We start from the raw sequence: 24,432 nt of genomic DNA, 5'->3' as shown, positions 1-24,432 counted from the left end.
TAACTCTGTATGTAACTGAAACATGAGGTAATTCCTACCACCTTAAATATGGTATGCAGCTCATTTCTCAAGTTACTTACTCTGCCAGAGCAAGTGACAACTCAACTTCAAAATTAATCCAAGTTTTGTTTATGGGAATTGTCGGTTTCTCTGGTGCTGAATAACACAATTGACCAATTGCTCATATCTGTCAACCTTGGAGGAAGGTAACTTAATAGCAACATTTACATTTTTAAATAGGCAAGCATTTCTTCCTTTGGAATCTTTCAAACTTTTTTAAATTGTTAATGATGCTGTCATGTAGCTCACCAATTTTCAATTAAACCACCCCATTATGAAGAACGATTTTAACATGTTAATGGAATCTTGAAACACACACTACATTCTCCTTGGTTTTCCAAGTAATTAAAAACAGGACACATTATGCAGAGAAACTAGAGAAAGGCCTGGATGACTATGCAAAGGGAGAAACGAAAAAATATTTTAGTTCAGATCTATTTATGCAGCACCCATTGACTTTAAGTGAGAGCTGCTTTTGTGTATTTGCAGACAATGTCACCAAGTTACCTGCTCTGTTCACATGCTTCTGCAGAGGCTGCCTTGCACCTCCTTGAAACAGAAAATCCAACGTGCCCATTTATGTAATAAGGAAGGACTGGTGAGATAGCAGAGAATGAGGTCAGTTAAAATCAAGCAGCAAGCTCACTCCACAGACCAGTGTTTACAAACATGGGAAAGGAAGGAGCAAAAGAAATTCAGAATACAATCTACAAATTCCTATTAAAAAACTGCAAAGCAAAAAACCAAAAAACTGACATACTGAACTAAAGCCCGGCTCAATACACCCCCTTCTATTAATGGATTAAAAAGCACTGCAGAACATGTTTCTACCCCGATGCTACTTAAAACCCATCATGTTAATCAACCTTTTATGAAAACCAGCACAGAGTTGACCTGAAATACTTAGTTCACAAGTTTATTATGAAAAAACACTGCAGTACTCTCCTGCAGTAACATCATTTTACAGGAAAAAAACAGTTCTGTTCAAAATAACTCACTATGCTTGGACAATTACAAGGGACAATGAAGGAGGCAGAATGGGGAGGAAGAAAATGAGTGAGACAAAAATCAATACAATTAAATTAAACAGTATTCCCTGAAAAAAACAAATCAGAACAGATTCAGAACACAAATAGGAGGCGGGCTTGGTACTTATTTTAAAAATGTTCATTAAGCTTCAATGATTGTTTGCTGCTATCCTTATCTACAGTCATGCTGAATAAAGCTATAGCTAAATGGAAAGTTAAATGTATTCACGACGTGTTAATGTCTACATCTTAATATTTGCAGTCTCTCAGAGAAAGCAAAAGTAACTACAAATAGTGCTATGCCAGAAACTGGTTTCTTGACCAACAATGTTGCTTCAGCATGCAATGAACTGGTTCATTCTAAAGTGGTCACGGTTGTTGACAAGAGGCTTTGTATTTTATTATGGCACATCTTTTGGTCCATGTGAAAACGAGTTTGAATGTTAAATATTTTCTGACACTTTGGAGTTACTGTTGCTCTTCCCATTTCCTTTAGGTCAACATATGGTTCATGGCAATACTGTACAAGTGTAAAATCTTTACAGGAAGTAGTCTGGGGTGCGACGAGTAACATGTGGTTCACCTCTGCGTGGTGCTGGATCAAACTGCAAGCTGAAAGAAAACACGTTTTTATTCAAATTGCTACAGATTTTGTTGATGAATTCATAATTACCATATGCGTGCCCCTGATTAGCTGTATTCCCCATAAGAATTCTGGGACATGACAGTTAAGTGCCCTTTTCTTCAATATTAAACCCATACTTGGAGCTCATAGATTAAATGTGTTTTTTCTACAGTCAATATGAACTGAGGACTGGTGAAAAATATCAAGGCTATCACTAAAATGTATTCTCTACAATACCCACAAGCCAGGGTGCGTTTAGGAAGTCTACAAGGTACCCAATACCAATGCTGCAGAGAGGAGGCGATTTAAAAGTATGCCACATTTCCAGGTTCTCACTCCATCTTTTATATTCCAAGCATTCTTGTAACTCAGTGTTTTTCAACCTCTCTCATTTTGGGGACTCCTAATAAATTTTGAATTTCCAACCTCCATTCAATCTATGGTTCACGGATCCCTACCATAAAAGCCTTAGACTGACTAAACAGAATTTAACTATAAATGTTGTGCATGCTCAGCACGACATTTGATGCAGCATGAGGAAGGGTGCTAAACTGTAGGCTTCTCTGGTGGTAACACTTCCGGATTTTGGCCTGTAAGTAGGGTATTCACATACTTTTGATTAATCAGAAAAACGTAATGCTTTTTCTTGGATCTGAAGCTTTATTTTCAGAGTCACCTTTTGCAGACCCCTTATATATAGTCCGGAGACCCGGGGTTGAAAACCACTGTTGTAACTAAATGCTTTCAATGTATGACTCTCACCCTACAGAAATCAAACGTATAAAGAATTCTAATCACCTCTGACGTGGGGCAAACATTGGAAGAAATATGTTTTCTGACTTTAGAACTATCAGAGAAGAGATCTGAGCTAAGCTTCAACGACAGCTTTATAAGAAAAATGGCTAATATTCCCAAACCAAACAAAAAATAGTTTAAAAAAATAGTAAATAAGATATCAAGTCACATTTTAAATTTATATATCTATATGAATATGAGAGAGAGAGCTGCTGCAATATGAAGTGGTTAATTCAGTCATGTCTGAAATGTAATTTCTGGAATCTATGTTTAACAATCCCTTCTCCTTCCACCTTCAAATTATCTTTCTATTTGCACATCTCTGTAGAGCTACAGAAGTTTAATTTCATCTTTAAAGAATTTCACAACTGCAGTTTAGAATTAACTCTACTTGATGCCTAGACAGTCACTACTCATTAATCCCTTTTTAGATTTGGCATTTGATATTAGTCTTAACAGTTACCACACTCATTTCCCCCCACAGCAATATAAAGTGATCTATTTTTACAACTGTTTTCTTAACTACATTGATTAATGAGAATCTGATCTTTAAATACTTACAAGGAGTATTTTAAAGTATCATCAAGTTCCATAATTGCAGCCTGGTTGCCACAACGGTAGCAATAGTTTGGAGCACTGAAAATTGTTACTACATTCCGATCATGGCACCAGTTGTACCCCTAAAGAGGGAAAATACAAAAATCAAATAAGTCTTTATTAAGATGTCCTTCAAACATTCATTCCTTCTTCTCTCTGTATGTAGCTGTAAGAACCAGACAGTCTCAGTGGTTCACAGATTATGGCTCATCGAACCTTTCTAGGTAGTACATCTAAGAACATTAAAAACTAAGTAGTGAGGAATCAGAAGGAGAGGTTGCCCACACTGGATATCTTCATTGATAATTCTCAGAATGGGGGAGAAATCTGTTCATACCATAACCAGAGATTTGTGATTTGACAAGAACACAAAAAAGAGTTTCCCTGATTAAGAACAGACAAAGTATGATTATAACCAGTGGTGCAAGTAAAATCCATGTCTTACCAGTACCGGGGTGAGGAGTTAACGGGGAGGGACGACATGTGACCTCCCCATGTGACTCCTCACTGCAACACCCCTAGCCCAGGGCCCCCGTGCTTTCCCTATCCCCAACCCACATCCATCCCCTGTAACCTGGGGCAGCGGGGGGGGAGGAGGCTATCTCTGCCTCCTGCTGCGCCTGAGAAAGGGCTGCGGGGGGGGCAGAGGAGGCTGGGAGCCAGCAGTACAGCCACTGGAGGAGCTGCCGCCGGTCTGCTCCTTTCCCCGCTGTTCTTCCCAGCCCCGGCAGGGTTGCTGCTGTGTCTTTTCGGTACATTGTACAGGCTATAAATAGCTTTACCCATGTCAACTGTAAAAAACTCACAATTTTGTAAAACTGCAATGAATTCTCAAAAGCAAGGCAGAAGATTAGTAGTTGCAATGCATTTGATTTTAGATACATTAACTATTACACAGAAGTTTAATGCTCTTCCAGTTTCAGGATGAAGCTTCTGGATGTCTTTCCTTTCTCCTATCGGAGAAGGACGATGTATTGCCATAGAAGCCCATTCTGAAACAGAAGCACTAGGATAATGGCATTTAAGTATCAAAGCATTTAAGCTCAAATTGTGGGTATTTAAAACAAAACTGCACAATACTTACCTCCATTACCAGCTGATGCGCTCTTGAAACCAACGTAAGGCCATTGGCATGATTAAAAGTTTCTGAAATATCTTGCCCAAACGTATAGCCAGCACCACGAGGAGAAATGCCCCAACCGCCACGATCATCTGGATCTGACCATAGCAAATCACACATCGGACCCTGCAACACATTTTTAAAGTCATAAATTTTCAGCCGTATGACAGAGTGAGTGAGTGAATGTGTGTTTATATATCTATATCTATCTCTCTCAGACTCAAGTGTTCACTTAAATATACTAACAGCACAGTTGGCACTTGGGAAACCCTGGCAACTGATTACAGTAAGTGAAGAATCTTTGTGAGGAAGGGACTTGCTCTAAGAAGAGATTGGAGACCTCAGATTAAAAGGGCTTATTATGATCTAGTACGATCACGTTCTCCAACTTATTCTCTAAACCCTGGGCAAGAATAATGTATGCGTACCACTACCCTCCTTTAGACAGTCTGCAGGGAGACTGACATTGTCACACTATGAATACACATCCATTTGTCATGAATTTCATTCTTGAACTATGTTTATATAAGCACACAAGGATATAAAGGAAGTATGCTGAAATGGAAAGACTTGTGTCTAAACAGCACATTTAGATAATAGATCTATGAATACCTCATGGGGAACTTCTTGCAGGCGATCAAGTGCTCTGATGTGATCCAGTGTATCTATGGATGGTGAGAGGCCACCATGTAGACAAAAAATCTGAAAGTTGTACATCGGTTAGAATCATCCAATTGATTTGCAAATATTTTATATTAACACATATGCTAGTAAAATGTATAATCAGCAGCAAAATTGTAACAGAGAAATGAGCAATAAGAGCTCTGAGATTTAATCTTGATTCTACACCTCTTAAAAGCTACTCTTTTTTTAAGACAGCTTTTTTTTTTTTTAAATGTCTGACTAATTTCAACATACCTGGCCATCCACCAAGGCAGTTAGAGGAAGATAGTCAAAAAGGTCTGTGAAGTACTTCCAAACATTTGCATTTCCATATTTCCTTAAACATTCATCGTAGAAACCATATACTTGTGTTATCTGCCTGCTTTCGTGGTTCCCCCGAAGAATTGTGATGCGTTCACGGTAACGGACCTACAACACAAAGCATTTATTATGACTATCAAATATCACCCCTCCCTTAAAAACAAAAACACAACCCTCCCCCGAAAAAAAACAAAAAAACAAAACAAAAAAACAGTCTTCCCAGAAGGAAAAAAAGTCAGAACAAAGGGAGAACAGGGCTAAGTTATATTTTTCATGAAATGCCCAACAGAAGAGAGTTATGTAGACCAGTGCCATTTCTTCTGATGTAATCTGCAAACTGCTTAAATGTTTTTATTTTTAGCTTAAGATCTATTAATAAAAGACCCTGAACTACCAAAGACCTACTATGGGCCAAAACGCTGAGCTAAGGTCTGTGGCCACTACTATTCATGGATTTCACATAAGCTTTTATCTGCTCTCAGCTGCTTTCTCCTAGTAGCTTTCAGTTTAGTACACTATTTTCAGAAGATTTATAACCAATTAGTTTAACCCTGACTCATTAAACTTTAAAGTATCTTTAGGCTCTCCCTTTTGTCAGGCCTGAAATATCTCTTTTTCCCCTCTACCTATGAATAGTCTCTCCAACCCTCTTAATTCATCCCCCAGCCTTTGCTCAGCAGTGCAAGACCCACATTTGACATTTAAACCCTTTCAAACATGAATTGCAAGTTACTCTAGTTAATTAATACAGCACTGGTTTTCAATAAACTATTCTTAGAAATCATAACTTTTGCTGAGGCAGAATAGTCTAATATGAGCAAAGAACTGGAAGTCAGGAATACCAGCTCTGCCAGTGACAAACTCTGGTTTTAAGAAAGTCATTTAGTCAGTGTGTCAGTTTCTACATCTATAAAACACAGGTAACATCTAACAGGAGTGTTAGATGTAGATGGTACAAAAAGTATATTATAAAACAGTTTTAGTAAGTTAAATATAATCATAAATACAGAATAAACTGGAGGGGAAAACACATTACCTTAAGAGCTACAAGCAGTGTGACTGTTTCAACTGAATAATATCCTCTGTCAACATAGTCCCCCATAAACAAGTAATTTGTGTCCGGTGATTTGCCTCCAATTCTGAAGAGTTCCATGAGGTCGTGAAATTGCCCGTGGACATCTCCACAGACTGTGACTGGACATCGCACTTCTTGTACATTGGATTCTTTTGTCAAAATTTCTTTAGCCTGGAATAGAGTATTTAAGAAATTGTCTACAAACAGCCATGATGTTAAAGCTCTGCTCTACATTCCCAGATCATTTACTGTATGCTCCCTTCAAATACTTTTGAACAGCCTTTTCAAGACTGACCTGTCTTACCCCAAATATTTTGTTAAGTGCATATTCTTGCTTTACTATTTTTAAAGTAGTTTTAAAGTAACTGAACTGAAAGTATGTCATTCTGCTTAATATTTTGGGGGGCGGGGGGTGTTGAAAGCAGACACTTAGCCTGTTGCAGCACTTCATGCCTCAAAACTAATTGGTCCTACTATACCATAGCACCTTTTACAAGTATAGCAGCATTATCACTGCTATTACTGGTCTAGAACCAATGAGTCTGGATTCTGCCTAACATGCAGTGTAATTCCAAGTATATGAGATGGTATTCTTCCCTTGTTGCTTTCAAATTGTTAAGTATTGATTAGCACTGGTAAGTAGCTCATGTATTCTGCCCCAAGAGAAAATGTGTAGCAGTTCTCAAATTGTGGGTCATGACCCCATTTTAATGGGATCACCAAGGCTGGCTTAAACTTGCTGCAGCTCAGGCCCACAGCTGAAGCCTGCGCTTCAGCCCTGGGCAGCAGGGCTCAAGTTACAGGCCACCTCCCTGGGGTGGAAGCCCTTGGGCTTCTTCTGCTTTGTCCCCCTTGCTTCAGTCCCCCCTCGTGGGTCTTATAGTAATTTTTTGTTGTCAGAAGGGGGTCATGGTACAATGACGTTTGAGAACCCCTGCACTAGTGAATAGATTCCTGTTTATTATGTACTTTAACCTTGTTGGAATGCTTTGGTAATTTTTAAAAAATTGGGTTTGTTTTAGTACTACCCTAAAAGAAGTGAGAAGGTTGGTGGCTTCCTAAAGAAATAAAAGGTGAGTCAAGTTAGAAGCATATCACATTAACACTTTCTCACAACAAGGCTACCACAATGGGGCCACTGAAAGTCTGTCTAATTTGGAAGAACCTTTAAGGATATCAAGGAATTTAGAATAAATTCACTGAACACAGAACTATTCACTAATATTTAAAGTCAAAACAGTTCCGCTATAGCCAAGATCTTATTCATCCCACAGATCTTCCAATGCATTTAGAATTAATCTACTTCCACTCCTTCCTATACTCCTATGCCGAAGGTATAAATCAAATATTTGAAAAAAGTCAACTGGTTCAATCTTTACAATTTGCAACCATTTTCCTGTCAGACGTCTTTCTAAACAAATCGAGATACCAGGTAAAACACACTAGCTTTTTCTACTGAGATCAGCAGCCATGAAATAACTCACATTAACTTTTCTGATGTCATTATCGGGTTTCAGAGATGCATCAAAATAAATGGGTAATACATCATTGTTTCAGACTGCCTACAGATTCATTTTTATTTTTATTTATTTATTTATTTGCATTTAGAGCGATTTCAAACTAGAAAGATACTCTAAATCAATCCCTTATCACAAACTTGGTGTGTTTTCCATAAACTTTTTTTAAAAACTAAAGTATTACATTTTGCAGTACACATTAATCAATCCCAATATTACTTACAACTAGAGGAAATAGGCCAGAAATATATCTTTGATTCCAAATTTCCAATTTAAGTCAGGACCTCAAAAGAAGATTCTGAAAAGTGATTCCTTGTCATGCAACATCATTGGCTTCATCCCACTCAATCACTAGGTATACCACCACAACGATCCAAGGAGAAGTTTTAAATTGGCTACTGTGAAATATTAAGGCTGACATCATGCAAACAAGTGCGCCACTGGAGACCTTTATGTGGTGGGGAGCAATGTCCACGGACAGCCTAGAACAGGGGTCTCAAACACGCGGCCCGCGGGGCTCTTGCGTGTGGCCCACCAAGCTCCCTGTGCCCCCCCACGCCTACCCGCGGAATTGCCCCCCTGTGGCATTGCGAGCCCCGCGACGCTGTCTGAAGCAGCTGGCAGCATGCTCCTTCAGGCCGGGAGAAGGAGGCAGAGGGCTCCTGCATTGCCTCCTACCAGGCACCGCCCCCCACAGCTCCCATTGGCCGGGAACAGGGAACCGTGGCCAATGGGAGCTTCGTGGGAGGTACCTAGAGGAGCGGCAAGAGCAGCACATGCACAGAGCCCTAAGCCCCCTCCCCCTTCCCCAAGGGCTGCAGGAACAGGATTCCAGCTGCTTCCTGGAACGGAAGGGATGGGGGTCAGGGCAGGCAGGCAGCCTGCCCTGGCCCCGGTGCGCGCCACTGCCACCCCAGAGCTGCTCTAGGTAAGTGGCACCGGACTGGAGCCTGCACCCCAACTCCCTGCCCTGAGCCCCCGCCGCATCCCACACCTCTCCTGCACTCCCTGCCCTGAGCCACCTGCCACACCCCTCACCCTCTTGCATCCCAACCACCAACTCCCTGCCCTGAGCCCCCGCCGTGCCCTGCACCCTTTCTGCACCCCCTGGGGGCAGCGCTGGGGTGGTGTCTTCGGGGAAGGGGTTGGTTTGGGGCAGGGAAGGGGTGGGAAGAGGTGGAGTGGGAGCGGGGCCAGAGGCAGCGAGGGGGGGTGTCAGTGATGCAGCCCTCGGTTCAATGCATCAGTCCTCATATGGCCCTTGTGGTCATTTGAGTTTGAGACCCCTGGCCTAGAACAGCTCAGAGAAACACAAACTATTTATCTCAAAGGGTTAGTGCTGATAATTACAGTATAACTATTTTAGAGTGTCAGTTACTTTATTGCTCACCATTTAGCAGAAACATCAAACTTATTAATCATTGTTGGATGCTGTGGGAGATGATGGGGCAGCTACTTGATGTTAATGGTTGCTGGACTTAGCGGATAAATTCATAAACCGCTCTAACTTTAAACTAATCACTACCCTTTTTGTTTCCCTCAGCTCCCCAAAAAAGTGCAAAGGGGAAGAGGAAATGCATCCCTTCACCAATACCAAAAACTAAAGCGACCCCCAAACTTTTCTGAGTATCATAGAAAACAATATCCTACTCTCTTGAAACAGTATTTTTAAATTGTGTAGTGTCTAAGTAAAATACCTAGGTGTTTGAAAATTTTCAGCTCCCCCCTCCAAAATCTCCACGTTTAGTTACTCAGTGGAAATGAAACAAATTAGTCTTCATTTGCCTAATTATAGTTCTAAGTTCTCTGCTTTATAATTTAGATCTAATGTGCTGCATAAGACAAAGATTCTTGGCTGGAGACCTAAAACTAAAAAAATCTTTTTCCTTCCTGGTTGTTGAGAGAGTGGGGTGGAACCCAACTCTTTCCACATGGGAGACTACTTAAAGAGAAATGCATTACTCTGATCTGTTAGGGGAAAGGATGCCAAGCAATACCCCAAAGTGAAATAAAGGAATGATGATTCCTTCTCTCCATAAAACAAAAACATAACTGCATGGAAACTAGGAGAAACAGAATGTCATGTCAGTATCACAGGTATTAGGGCTGCCATTTGTATGCCCAACATACAAGACATCTGTTCATATGAAAAGTAATAAAATATAGCATAGAAATTTTTTTTTTAAGCATTCAATTCATTACATTATTTTAATCTGATCTTGCTGCCAGCTGTCATAGTTTGTCCCCATTTTGGGACAAGGATACATGCCAAAAAACGTTTTACTTCCCAAGCCAAGGGGGTATGTGCAATATAAATAGGAGCACATTTAACAAGGTATTTTTCTTGATATTTCAGCTTAACTTCTGCAGCCCTAAAAAGAAAAGGCCTAACAAATCTGACAATCTAGACCAGGGGTCGGCAACGTTTCAGAAGTGGTGTGCCGAGTCTTCATTTATTCACTCTGATTTAAAGTTGTGTGTGCCAGTCATACATTTTAACTTTTTAGAAGATCTCTTTTCGTAAGTCTATAATATATAATTAAACTATTGTTGTATGTAAAGTAAATAAGGTTTTAAAAATGTTTAAGAAGCTTCATTTAAAATTAGATTAAAATGCAGAGCCCCCCGGACCGGTGGCCAGGACCAGTGTGAGTGCCACTGAAGAAAAAAAAAAAAATTCAGCTCACGTGCCGCCTTTGGCACACGTGTCATAGGTTGCCTACCCCTGATCTAGACTTATGCACCAGTTTACTTTATTTTGTACAGCACAAATCTTTTGAAAGCACTGTAGGTGGAACTAATTTGTGTCCATTTAAAGAGCATTAGATTTAAAGTTTAGGGAACCAGAGACATTTAATGCACTGTTTATATTCAGAAACATTGATATGAAACATGCTTCTGTATATCCAAGTTTCCATTGTTTTACAGGTAATCAGATGGATGGCTGAAATGTCATCTCAATGTTTCTGGATATTATCCAGCCTAGCAGCCATGGTAACAGAGTTTTAAATAAAGCAGTGCCAGAGAGGATTAAACTTTAAATATTAAAGTAAGATGTAACTCACCAGACCTCACCTAAACCTGAAAAGTAGTTTTAAAAATGCAAAAAGGTGACAGGTACCCCGGAATACACAAAATTAATCTGAGGGACAGAATTCTCTTTGTCCTTAGACTATAACAAATAAATATGAAAATTAATCCAGTTTTATGTCAGTTTGCATGTCTGCAGAGAAACCTGGATCTACTCATGTTGTGTCCAAGACTGAAGTCGCACAAGGCTGGTGGCTACTTACTGGTATGGTAACTTTAGGACAGAATTCTGATTTAAGTTATTTTAACCCAGGAGCACAGATTTTAAGAACATAAGAATGGCCGTACTGGGTCAGACCAAAGGTCCACCCAGCCCAGTATCCTGTCTACCAACAGTAGCCAATGCCAGGTGCCCCAGAGGGAGTGAACCTAATAGGTAATCATAGAATCATAGAATATTAGGGTTGAAAGGGACCTCAGGAGGTCATCTAGTCCAACCCCCTGCTCAAAGCAGGACCAATTCCCAACTAAATCATCCCAGCCAGGGCTTTGTCAAGCCTGACCTTAAAAACCTCTAAGGAAGGAGATTCCACCACCTCCCTAGGTAACCCATTCCAGTGCTTCACCACCCTCCTAGTGATAAAGTTTTTCCTAATATCCAACCTAAACCTCCTCCACTGCAACTTGAGACTCCTTGTTCTGTCATCTGGTACCACTGAGAACAGTCTAGATCCATCCTCTTTGGATCCCCTTTTCAGGTAGTTTAAAGCAGCTATCAAATCCCCCCTCATTCTTCTCTTCTGCAGAAAAAACAATCTCAGTTCCTTCAGCCTTTCCTCGTAACTCATGTGCTCCAGCCCCCTAATCATTTTTGTTGCCCTCCGCTGGACTCCAAATTTTTCCACATCCTTCTTGTAGTGTGGGGCCCAAAACTGGACAGTACTCCAGATGAGGCCTCACCAATGTTGAATAGAGAGGAATGATCACGTCTCTTGATCTGCTGGCAATGCCCCAACTTATACAGCCCAAAATGCCGTTCGCCTTCTTGGCGAGAAGGGCACACTGTTGACTCATATCCAGCTTCTCGTCCACTGTAACTCCTAGGTACTTTTCTGCAGCACTGCTGCCTAGCCATTCGGTCCCTAGTCTGTAGCAGTGCATGGGATTCTTCCGTCCTAAGTGCAGTAATGATCACCACCCTCCGACAAACAGAGGCTCGGGACACCATTCCTTACCCATCCTGGTAATAGCCATTAATGGACTTAACCTCCATGAATTTATCTAGTTCTCTTTTAAACCCTGTTATAGTCCTAGCCTTCACAACCTGCTCAGGCAAGGAGTTCCACAAGCTGATTGTGCACTATGTGAAGAAGTACTAGTTTCAAAGATGCTAGTTGACAAATATTGCTTTGGATACTATTTAACTCATTAAACATTTCATATTAAAGAACTATGATGACAAAACAATTTCATTCAGAAGTGGCTCATTTGTCTTTTCCAAAAGTAACTGATTCTGCATAATCATGCACAAAACACATAGGCTCAAACTCAAGGAAGTTGTCACAATTGTTAATTTGAGTACTGAGAATGTTATTAGTTCATAAACTCCCTATGGCGTTTCTCTACTAACCTGATTTCTTCATTAAAAAGAGAGCATATTCCCATCAAGCCTTGCTAATCTCACTCTCAAAAACATTATGTTAAACATCTCTTTTTCTGACTAGAGTTTAAAGTTAACATTGTAAGAACAAAAATGTGTTAAGGTGTACAAATTTGCCAGTAAATGTCCTTACAAATAATTTCAGCTGTAACAGAATGTGTAAGCAGTTTTATGCAAAAATAGCACAAGTGCTACAAAGAAGATCCTCCTAAAAAATTTTCATCCAAGGTTACCACCACTTCACATCAAAGATGCACACACCTTTTTGTTGTCCCTATCTTTAGGAGATAAAAATCACTTTCAAAATATTAAACATCCTTAGTCAGCTTTTAAAAGACTCATTTGTTGAATCTTGAGAGTGTATGCATCCTTTAACAATAGCTATGTTTTCCTGTCTTAAAGCCACAACATAGAGGTACAGATTTCAAGATGAACACAGGTATTATGAAAAACCTATGCTGAAGCAACAGTCTTATATACCTATACTGCTACTGAAAATACTTGTAGTTCCACTTTAAAGAGAAGAGGCAGAAGGAGAAGTCAGCAAAACATGATGTAATGTAGGCTGTTAATGAAGAACTCCACCCATTTTACTCAGCAGGGCAATCCAAAAGCTCAAGACATAAGAAGCACTTATCAGATACACTTCAGATTAGTCATACTGTGACTAAAGTTCATTTACAATTGGCATTTGAGTTGTCTGCTTACCCAACCAGTTTTCTCAAAAGCAATTAGACAATGACAGAGTAAGCCCTTAGACTACAAATGGAAAAGACTCAATACTGGTTTAGTCAGGAATAGGAATTTGGTTTGCAACACGCTGTAGTACAAGTATTATCAGAGGAAAATTTAAAATGGTATTTTTTTAAAGAATATATTATTGGATTAATGCTCATCCCACCCTATGCAGTTTGTAATGAGATCCCAGTACCTAGGAAGAAGACAATAATGAGCTCACAGTAACTAGGAAGATGACAAAAATCTAAAGTACTATTCTGTAGATTTGCTTTTGAATACAGAGCACATTTCTGCAAAAACAATCATTTTAAATACACAGTTCAAATATTTTGTTGGAGGTCATCTTTTTAAAGCATAGAGCAAATTATTAGTCTACTAACCTTCAGTAACCATTTATTACCAATCGTCAATTTGGTTTTAAGTATAGAAGATGGGTCAACTGCACCTGCCACTGCTATTAAAAAGCAGATAGTTTCACTTAGCAAGAGTCATAGGTTGTGGCCCAGATTCTTTGGTGCACAGAATTTCTGCTTGATGCAACAGAGATGGGTGTGGAAGGATCATGTGTATGTACACATATTGGCATTCATTTCTTACAGCTCCCTGATTCTCAGAGTAGATCTTCAGCAGATATAGCCCTGCCAAAGTCCAAGACACCCAGGAGCTCCTCTAAAATAGATCAGCTGGGGCAAACTGCATTCCAGCTTTGCCCTATTTACCAGCTCTCTATGCTGGGGCCCATGTGAGTTTGACATAGGTGTATACCAGCCTAACTCCAGCAGAGCTCCTCTGTATCTGAGAATTCCCCTATATTCAGCTGTTTTCCAGCCTTTTTCCACTGCCAGAGTGCTCCAGTCATGCACAATCATTTTTCAATCATTTCTGTATTTCCTTCAGGTCCTTTCATGGTTTTCTACTCAGAAGTCTGAAGTTCCTAGCCAATGCATTTGAGCATTTATAATATCATAATTTGGTGTGTGTAGCCCAAACGTTGCAGGCAAAATAGAATCCCTGCTCGGAGAAACTTGAGGACTAAATGCATAACACAAATATGAAACAGAATAATGCAGGAACTACTCTGAATTTTGTAGATGTAGAAAACCTAAAAAAACCAAACAAAAACCCCCCAAAAAACCCCACATGCAGTGTAGTGTACACCACCAAGAACCAACAGGTAACAGAAATACCAACTAGGAGCCTGTATGCAGATCATTTTAAATAAAACTTAACATCCAACATCTTATTCTGAATAGATCACAGCCTCTTAGATCCCCAACAGACCTGATTTCAAGTCAACATGCATAACCAATCTTTGCATAGTACTCAGAGGTATTTATGTGAGCACAAACCCCAAGTTGCATACATTGAGTATTAAGATATTTCCTCTGTAGGCCTGTCCCATGTGTAGCAGTATAGCATATGAATCTTTTTTCTCCTTAGGAAACCAAATCTTTGAGCTGCTTTTGCTCTTATGGATGCCCCAGCATGTTAAACTGGCATGTCTTGCAAGATGGAGACTGGTTTCAGCAGTAACATCTCTTCTATAGTGTGCTGTTTTCAGTCAACAGGAAAGAGGATGCTCTGACCAGTCTGAAGCCACCACCCATTCCCCCAACTTCCTCCTCTATATCTGCTACACAGGATATGACTAAAGCCAGATTGATCAACTGAATGCGATGAAGACTGGCCTTGGCTCACAGGTTCAGGTCCTGGTACAAGACCACAATACCAAGCAAGGCCATTCACTGATGGACATTATTTCTTTTCTTTGTGTGCAAATATTCCCTATTTGTATGTTTCAGTATGGGGCTGGGAGGGGAGGGGGCGGAGAGGAGAAGAGGAAGTTTGGATCAGGGTGATTTTAAAAGCTGTGAGGATCTTTTGACTACATAAATACCTGAGTCAGTTAAAAGAATTGCAATTCTATGAACATTCTAAGAATGCAGATGTTAGCCTTTTCTGCCATTCAGCCTAACAAGCCAATTTTGACCTATGTTGAACTTTAGAAACTGCTGATGAGAAAGTTGTGGGTATGTGCAGGAGTCAGATCAAGAGATAAGGCTCTTCCCTGGGGGTATCTGACTCAGCTTAATTTACTTTTGCCTTTTAGTTCATACTTCAGCTTTTAGGTGGGAAGTAGACTCTCATCCAGATGGAGGAATAGCAATAAGCCTTGTTTGACCAGGCTATTACTTTGAGCTGAAAATACACTGTCCTGGCCTCTCCTTCATTTTGTGAGCTTCCTGCACTTCCGGATGTTCTCAGTTCCAGCTATGGTGAATATTTAGGGTTCAATGAAACAATGCAAGCCTGGCCCTTCAATACATGTGCTATGGACACATAGTACAGCTATACAGTATACTTGCTGCCCTTTCTTTTAATGATTGCTGGGGACTGGAGAAAGGTGCTGAAGAGGATCAAAACAGTTAATAAAACCGTAAAGTTGTGTGCGTTAGGGTGAAAGCAAGAACAAAAGCTGCAAAAAGCATATGGATAGTAGGTTAGCTTTAGAAGTGGGTAAACTGAACCACTACTGGAGTTCAAAAGCTTTACCTGGGGCTGACCATTCCAACTGTAGACACCGTAACAAAATATAGAGCTGCCTCAAGTGGGTAGCAATGCTCAATCTTAAAGGATACAAACACTTCCTTATCTACAGATTGCTACTTGCCTGAATGACAGAAGGCCCGACTAAACCAATTTGACTGCACTGATAGCAGCAAGATCAAACAAACATTCATAAGGAAGTTAACTAGAAAAAAAATCAAGCTCATACTCTAGGATACAACATAGATAAGCAATTTATTTTTCACTCCTCATACTTTGGAAGAATTTCTCCCTGTGAAGAAAAAAAGGTTCTACGGTGCTTTTAAGTTCAATTCTGCCAGAGCACTCTCCATCCTTGATTTTTAACTCGAAGCAATAGGTTTGTCAAGGTTGCAAATACCGATAGTTTTAATGTATTTCTGTCTCCACCGCTAGCCACAAAACCGGAAAACACAAAAATTACTATTCGGCTAAAATGATTCATTTTAGGTACTAGACTAAATTAAAGACTTGGAGGAAATCACGTTTCACTTAACACCAACAACAGCGGACCTGTCCAGAAATGTCATGAATAGTACAGGCTCCTCTGAAGCAAAAGGTCATGCTGCTTTCCCTACCCTTGAACTCAAGTTCATGAAATTTTAACACAAGAGTCACGATGAAATTGATGGCTCAGGTAATTAAGTAAACAAACCTTCATCCTTAGATGACTGATTCAAAAACAGATTAGTAGTACATGAAGCCAACTATTCAGGTCTTGTCTACATGCAAGGGTTGTATTGCTTCAACTTAAGTCAGTTTTTAAACATTTAGTTAAATCACTGCAAACCTCTACATGGATGCTTTTTTCTGTTTAAAATAGCTGTTTTATTTATCTTAAACCAATTCCTAATTCACTTTAAGTAAAATCAGAATAAGCATTTCCACACAATTAACTAAAGGTGTGACTTCTAATTAGTTAAAACCAGTGCAACTGTCGTATGTAGATGAGCTCTAACATTAGTTCTCAGCAGAACACTGATTTTATGGCCACTGGAACTGGTAGTTCAAGCATTTAACAAGCAGGACTGAAACCCAATAATTCGCATCGAAGATCAGGTTTGAAGTACATGGCCAGGACATTGTGGGTAAGCCAACACTGCCACTGGCTGTCACATACCTGTTCTGTGGATACAGGATTTCAGCATTACATTAGCAACCAGCACTTTTCATAAAAAGTAGGATTACTTTAAAGAGTGAAAAGATTGAAAACTTTTTAATGAAAACTATCATAGAAATACAGAGCTGGACGGGATCTCGAGACGTCATCAAATCCAGTCCCTGCACTGAGGCAGGACCAAGACCACCTCCAACAGATGTTTGTCCAACCAGTTCTTAAAACTCCCAATGAGAGGAATTCCATAATCTACCTTGGAATATTATTCCAGATCTTAACTACCCTTATAGTTAGAAAGCTTTTCCTAGCATCTACCCTCAATCTCCCTTGCTGCAGACTATTTGTCCTACCTTCAGCAGACATGGAAAACAGCCTTTACAATATTTGAAGACTTATCAGGTTTCCCCCCATAGGCTTATTTTCTCAAGACTAAACATGTCCATATTTTTAAACCTGTCCTCACACATCAGGTTTCCTAAACTTTTAATTTTTTTTTTTTTTGGCTGCACACTCTCCTCTGGACTCTTGCCAATTTGTCCAGATCTTTCTTAAAGGCAGGCACCCAGAACTGGACTCACTGATACAGTACAGTAACTCCTCACTTAACATTGTAGTTATGTTCCTGAAAAATGTGACTAAGCAAAACGATGTTAAGTGAATCCAGTTTCCCATAAGAATTAATGTAAATGGAGGGGGGGGGGGTTAAGTGCCAGGGAAATTTTTTTTTATAGTGCCAGGCATTATATACATTTTAAACAAGCAATTTAATACATGTATTAAACAGGCTGGCAGCCCCCCCCCCCCCATCAGCTCCCCTACGCTGGGGTGGAGGAGCGAGGACACAGCACATGTCCTTCCCCATCCACCCAGCCTCTTGAACACCACAAGACAGCTGATCGCCGTGGGCAGGAGGTGGGGGAAGCAGGGGGAAGGCGCTGTTCCGCGGAATCCGCTGACGGGCAGCGGATGCTTGGGGGGGGCGAGGTGTAGGGGAGCTGATGGGGGGCTGCCAGCCGGGGGACAAAGCAGGCGGCCAAACAACATTACAGGGGAGCATTGCACAACTTTAAAAGGAGCAAGTTCTGTAATGGATCAGGGACATAACATCAAAACAATGTTAAGTGAGAGGACATTAAGAGGGGAGTTCCTGTAGTCCATCTGAGGCCTCACCAGTGCAGAGCAGAGCAGGACATTTTTAGTTAGAAAGTTATCAAAAGCACCAACAATTCTTTAAAAAGTGTAAGCTGTGACAATATGCCCTCCACATCAATGACTCAGTCCTCAGCTGCACCAAGCTCAAGGGTGCAGAGGCAGAGATGGTGCTCAATCACCTTTTCCATTTCTCTTGGAATGGCTAAACAGACTCCCCCAAGCTTCCACAGCTTAAGGTATGTTCTTGTAGTGAATCCCACAAGAAGGGCAAGAATGTAAAGCTGGCTATATCACTTACACTAACTCTGAGTTTCGCTACACTAGAGGTGGACAAATTGTGGTCCGGGGGCCACATCCAGCCCTTCAGACGTTTTAATCTGGCCTGGGTTGTGGGCTTGCCCCATTCCGCATGCGCCTGCCACACTGTGTGTGTGCCGGGGCTCCCGAAGCAGCAGCATGTCCTCCCTCCAGTTCCTATGCATAGGGGCAGCCAGGGGGCTCCGCATGCTGCCCCCACCCCAAGCACCATCCCTGCCAACAGGTTCCCAGCCAATGGGAGCTGCAGAGGAGGCTCCTGCAGACAGGGCAGCACGCAGAGCCGCCTAGCCACACCTCCATATAGGAGCTGGAGAGGGAACATGCTACTGCTTCCGGGAGCTGGTTGAGGTAAGCGACGCCCAGATCCTGCACCCCAACCCCCTCCTACGCCCCAACCCCCTGCCCCAGCCCTGATCCCCCTCCCGCCCTCTGAACCCCTCGGTCCCAGCCTGGAGCACTCTCCTGTACCCCCAACCCTCATCCCCAGCCCCACCCCAGAGACACCACCCCCAGCCGGAGCTGGAGCCCCCTCCTGCACACCAACGCCCAATTTTGTGAGCATTCATGGCCCGTCATACAATTTCCATATCCAGATGTGGCCCTCGAGCCAAAAAGTTTTCCCACCCCTGCACTACACCAAGGAATCCCCGGCTGCCCCTTTAGTGCAGCTTTCCAGCTGTTTGCAGCAAGTTCAAACAAAGCAAGCCCATTTTTACAGAGCTCTCGGGCAATGTTATGAACTACACAGTTTTGCATGAAGTTAAGATACAAAATGTGTGGCCTGGCATTCATGTATCATACTGAATTAGCCCTCAGGATCCATAAGCAAGCTTTGTTGCCAGAGATCATGCTTTCAACCTACAGCACCACCACTTTAATTAAAGCTGAGTGGACAGTCAAGTTCAGAGGTCTACAATGGGCCTAAATTACCTGCTTGTTAAGTTTGTTCTCAATTGTAAATAAATAGTCTCAGAAACTAAATTAGAAGTACAAATTAGGTTTCAAATTTAGATTGCTATGAAGAGTTGACTCAATGAAAAAGTTTGTAATAAGTAAATTATGCCATTAATTACAAAAGAATGTCAATTGAGTTTGTATGGCTTTATAAACCTGTTTACACTAGGAAAGTTACCTATTGTTGACAAATGCTGAACATGAGTTAAGTACAAGTGTAGCCAAGGACAGAGTGTCCCACTGTTTCCGAAACTATGGTAAGAGCAGGTTTTGACCAAAGTTTCTGGCAGACTGCTGAATGCGTTTGCTCTTGCCACACCTGCAGTTAATCCATGTTCAGTACTGGTTTAACTGCACCAATTCATTACTAGTTAATTTTGCTAGCAACAGATATACAGAGGTAGAACAAAGCAGTTGCAGCTACCCTTTAAGAAAAGATTTTCCTACATAGTAATGGACTTTCCCCCCTTAAAAAACAAGTCTAAAAAGTGGCCCAATTATAGACTGTACGATCTCCAGGGCAGGGACTGTATCGACATCTATTCTGTGCTAGTTGTATAAACAAGACACTGACTGCAGTTTCTAAAAACTATGATATCATAATTCAGCCCTTAATGCATCTGTAAGGTGGCATCTGAGCTCCTGAAACTACATAACACCCCCCTGCTACATCTCTTTTCAGCATACTTCATTTGCAGACAGGCCAGAGGGCAACTAGACCATTGCCCCATCTCCCAGTAATGCACTGTGAACACCAAGGAGTATGAAAAGCAGCCCATGTTCCAGAACTTAGTTTATGCCTTGCTTTCCCCTTCCTTGCATACTCACATTAAGAGCTGGTCTAAACCTGATCATGAGGGATTTATACTGCCCTCAATTTATAAACACTCATTAAGGAATCTTCACACAATGCAACGTTATCAAAATTAACATTAGCAACGTGGTCACCAAATAGCAACAAGCTATGGTTTAAGTGATGTGTCCAAGTTTTATTATATTTTTAATAAATGGAACACATAAGCAAAGCAACACCTGTAAGATGCATCAGTTATACACTAAGAAGCCATTCACCTTAGAATAAATATCAACTATTGAAAAAAAAATCTAATCACCATTCATGACTGAAGTTTTATTTTTAATTTGAAAAAATAAAAATTTAGAAAACTAGTACTTCAAGGAGTTATTTCTTTCATACATCCAGTGGACATTTTGCCAAGTTATAGCATAGTCACCATTCGCTATATGACCGGGCACACTACGACAAGCTGGTATATTAATGGAGCAACTAGATTAAAATCATTATATTACAGCATGGAATAATGCAAACAGATGTGTATTCTTAACCAGGAGAGCTGAAGAAGGAAGGAACAGAACCCTTAGGCTTATTACTATTCCACTAGCTCCAATTTACAATGCATACAACCCAAGCTTCTTGAATGGCAGAATTCAAGGTCTGATAATCCTTATCAGATAAAAGTTATGGACAAAATGTACAAGAATCCATTATAAACTGATTTTTCTTATCACAGCACTTAAAGAAGTCTGTAAAACGTAATATATATTCAATACTGCCACTCCCCTTTAAAAGGCACAATTAAACTATTATTTAATTCAACTCCGACTTTCAAGTATCCTATTGTGTTAATAAACCCACCCTTAATCCCCCATTCAATTTTCAATTATTCTCTCCCTCTCCAGCCTTCTATTCATGTCTTGGAAGCACCAGGAAGCTTCATTTCCACTTCAATCTCTCACTGAAACTCCCTTTAGAGTCAGTAAGGCCTGATCTACACTAAAAAATTGGATAGACCCAGCTAAGTCACTCAGACAGAGAAAATCCACACCACTGAGCAACATAGTTAAGCCAACCAACCCCCCCCCCCCCCCCAATGTAGATGGTGCTAGGAGGTGGATGGAAGAATTCTGACTCATGTAGGCCCTGCTGATGCACTCTAAAAAAGACTCATAGTGCATGTTAACACAGTACTGTTTCCAATGGGACTACATCAAAACGTACTAAGTACCTTTTCGAGCATGTCAGCAGGTCTACACGGAACAGTTAGAATGCAACACATTAAAGCACTCTATAATTTAGACCATTCTGGTGTGCACTGCCTCACTATGAAGACAAGCCTTAAGTCTGTATAACAAAATTCCTCCTGCTAGATCAAAATAGGATATTTATTCCAAATTAAGCAATCTCACAGAGCTGCACCTAAATAACAAAAGGTGCGACTTTAAACCAATTTAGTTATTTTAGTTGAAGTTTGTGTGTTAAGCTAATTTTATAGATGTGCAAGGGACTGTCAGTTTCAGTGGGGGTAGATATATTTTTACAAGTTGAAGCAGATTCATGCCAGAGGCTCAACTACGTCCCCTTCTCTGGCCACTCCTGTTACCTATCTACTCTCACTTCTGTTATCTCACCCTTGAAGTCTGACTACCATTTATGCCAAACTTATTTCTTTCTACTACCTCTCATCTTGCCCACTGACAATTCTCTCATCTTCACAATCTCAGAACCACTTTTTTACATTTATTTCCTTCTTTGTTGTGGCTGAAAAGGTCTTGTTGCTTCAATCTACCCTTACTGCTAAAACTGCTTCTCTCATCTTATGAGAGTTTCAACTTCCCTTCTCTCTATCGAAAATGGTTCAGTTTAGGTCATTTTTCCTACCAGCTGTATAAGAGGTACTTCTGCAGTGCTCATCACCATTATACATAAGCCCTGAGGGAAAGATCCACAAAGGAAGTAATGCATCTAACTGCCACTTTAGCCATCTAAGTCCAAAATTCAGATCCTCAAAACATCCACTCAGCAGCTGCCACCTAATGCCATAGGTACATACGTTTCTTTTTATGAAGTCCCAGCGGCACCTAAAAATCTGCCAGCAATCATGGAAATACTGCCTCAGTCCTGACTCCAGATGCTTCTCTCATGCCTACGTCCCAGCAGGATCTTAAAAGGAGGTGTTCCCCCACCACTACCTTCCCTGAAGGGCCAAATCCAGTAGGCATTATTAGAATTAACCTTAAAGCACATCTACTGGATCAGGCCCCATACAGAACCCCACAGGAATATAATGGTGTCCACCCCACATAACCTTTAAACAAGAGGTTATAGCATTCTGCCAGGATGCGGGAGATCTGGGTTCAATTCCTTCCTCTGCTGAGAGGTGGGAGACGGGTTCAAATCTCTGCTCCACATCAGATGGAGAGGAGATCTGAACCCATGTCTACCACATTGTGACTGTGCTAACCACCGGGCTAAAGGTTATAAGGGGGCATTACCATCTCCTCCTCAGTCTGTGTTTTTTGGGGGAGGAGGCAAGAAAGGTCTTAGGGCAGGGATGGGAAAACTTTTTGGCCCAAGGGCTACATCTGGGTTGGAAAGTGTATGGTGGGCCATGAATGCTCATGAAATTGGGGTTGGGGTGTGGGAGGGCTCTGGCTCAGGATGCAGGCTCCGGGGTGGGTCCAGAAATGAAGAGTACAGGGTGTGAGAGGGGCTCCAGGCTGGGGTTGGGGAGTGAGGGCTCTGGCTGAGGGTGCAGGCTCTGGGGTGGGGCTGGGGCATTTGGGGTGTAGGAGGGTGCTCCGGGCTGGGACTGAGGGGTTTGGAGGGTGGGAGGGGCCAGGGCTGAGGCAGGGGACTGGGGCATGGCAGGAAAGGGGGTGCGGGCTCTGGGGTGGGGCTAGTGATGAGGGGTTTGGGTGCAGGAGGGTGCTCAGGGCTGGGACACTGGCTCAGATGCGCTGCCCAGAGCCTACACCTACCTCAAAAGCAGCTCCCGGAAGCAGCAGCATGTCCATCCTCCGGCTCCTATGCAGAGGCACAGCCAGGTGGCTCTGCTGCACACTGGCCCTTCCGCAGGCTCAGCATGCAGAGCATAGCCCCCTGGCTGCCCCTACGCATAGGAACCAGAGGGGGGACATGCCACTGCTTCTGGGAGCCGCACAGAGTGGCCCCCATCCCTGCTCCCTGTCTGGAGTGCCAGAGAAGGGCAAGCCCCAGACCCTGCTCCCCAGTGGGAGCTCGAGGACCGGATTACAACGGCTGGTGGGCCGGATCCAGCCAATGGGCCATAGTTTGCCCATCCCTGGTTTAGGTTCTTTAACTCCCGGAGAGTGTTCATGGCTGTGAACCCCAAATGGAGTTAGGCACTTAACTCCCTTTGAGGAGTGGAACTCATGCCATACACACACCCCCACGGCATTTTCTATGCTCAACTTGCTGGCTTCTCTGGATTCCATTCTTAGGCACCTAGCTCTCCCCATGCATCATACAGGGAAGCCTGGGCATTTCACTCGGGGATGTGGATTCCATTTGGTAGCAAGATGTCTAAACTCAAACTGCAATGCTGAGTCAATTCCCTTCCCAGTCTTTGTTTTCTCTCCTTGCCTCAACCAAGCTGCTTTCCTTAAGTCTCCTTTCCCAACCATCCTTCCTAACAGCGTTCAGATTCCCCACATGCCCACCAAGCATAGTAAATTGTCACTGTGTTTAATTTAATTGCAAGCTCATTGTGGCAGGGAACTAGTCTTGTGTATTTGTAAAGCGTTATTCATTATTTTAACAATTATTAAGGCATATGTATAAACATCACCTCACTTACTAGGATACCACTTTATATATCATTTGGAAGAGTAATTTAAGAAAAAGATGAGTATATTGTGTTCAAGCATATGACAAAATTTTTGCACTTACATCTTATTACCTATTTGAAACATTACAATTTAGAGAATTAAATGTGCACCATAATTTGAACAAAACTGAAGTGTTGGAATACTTCACAGTTGTAAAGTTTGGACTCAGTACATTAATGTGCACTTGTCTATTAAAGGACTTTTCAGTGACTATCAAGATTACAAAGAACCCTGTGGAAAGAAGCAGATTCAAACAACACACTGTAGTGATGACAGACAATGCCAAATCAGGCTCTTCAGTATTAGGGATAAAGTAAAAGTATTTACAGTGGGTGTACATCAGCGATGTTTCAAAGTCTGCAACCTGAATTCCCTCAAACACGCCACAAATATTTCCCCCACACTAGAATTATATGCTCACCCTTATGC

General features: G+C 41.6%; 1 protein-coding gene across 2 annotated transcripts in view; it reads right to left on the bottom strand.

The window, feature by feature from the left end:
* Positions 1 to 962: 962 nt before the first annotated feature.
* LOC120369649 (serine/threonine-protein phosphatase 2A catalytic subunit alpha isoform) overlaps positions 963 to 24,432 on the bottom strand; it is a 75,063-nt gene continuing 51,593 nt past the window's right edge. For both annotated transcript variants that reach the window (XM_039483161.1, XM_039483160.1), the window contains 6 exons: positions 6,246 to 6,455; positions 5,144 to 5,317; positions 4,838 to 4,927; positions 4,190 to 4,351; positions 3,070 to 3,188; positions 963 to 1,700 (listed from right to left, as the gene is read on the bottom strand). In XM_039483161.1, the coding sequence (XP_039339095.1) occupies positions 1,628 to 1,700; positions 3,070 to 3,188; positions 4,190 to 4,351; positions 4,838 to 4,927; positions 5,144 to 5,317; positions 6,246 to 6,455 (828 nt within the window). In that variant the 3' untranslated portion in view covers positions 963 to 1,627. The remainder of the gene's footprint in view (positions 1,701 to 3,069; positions 3,189 to 4,189; positions 4,352 to 4,837; positions 4,928 to 5,143; positions 5,318 to 6,245; positions 6,456 to 24,432) is intronic.

Source organism: Mauremys reevesii, linkage group 8 (genome assembly GCF_016161935.1).
Source record: "Mauremys reevesii isolate NIE-2019 linkage group 8, ASM1616193v1, whole genome shotgun sequence".
Classification (NCBI taxonomy): Eukaryota; Metazoa; Chordata; order Testudines; family Geoemydidae; genus Mauremys; species Mauremys reevesii.
This window is presented reverse-complemented; position numbering and strand designations above follow the sequence as displayed.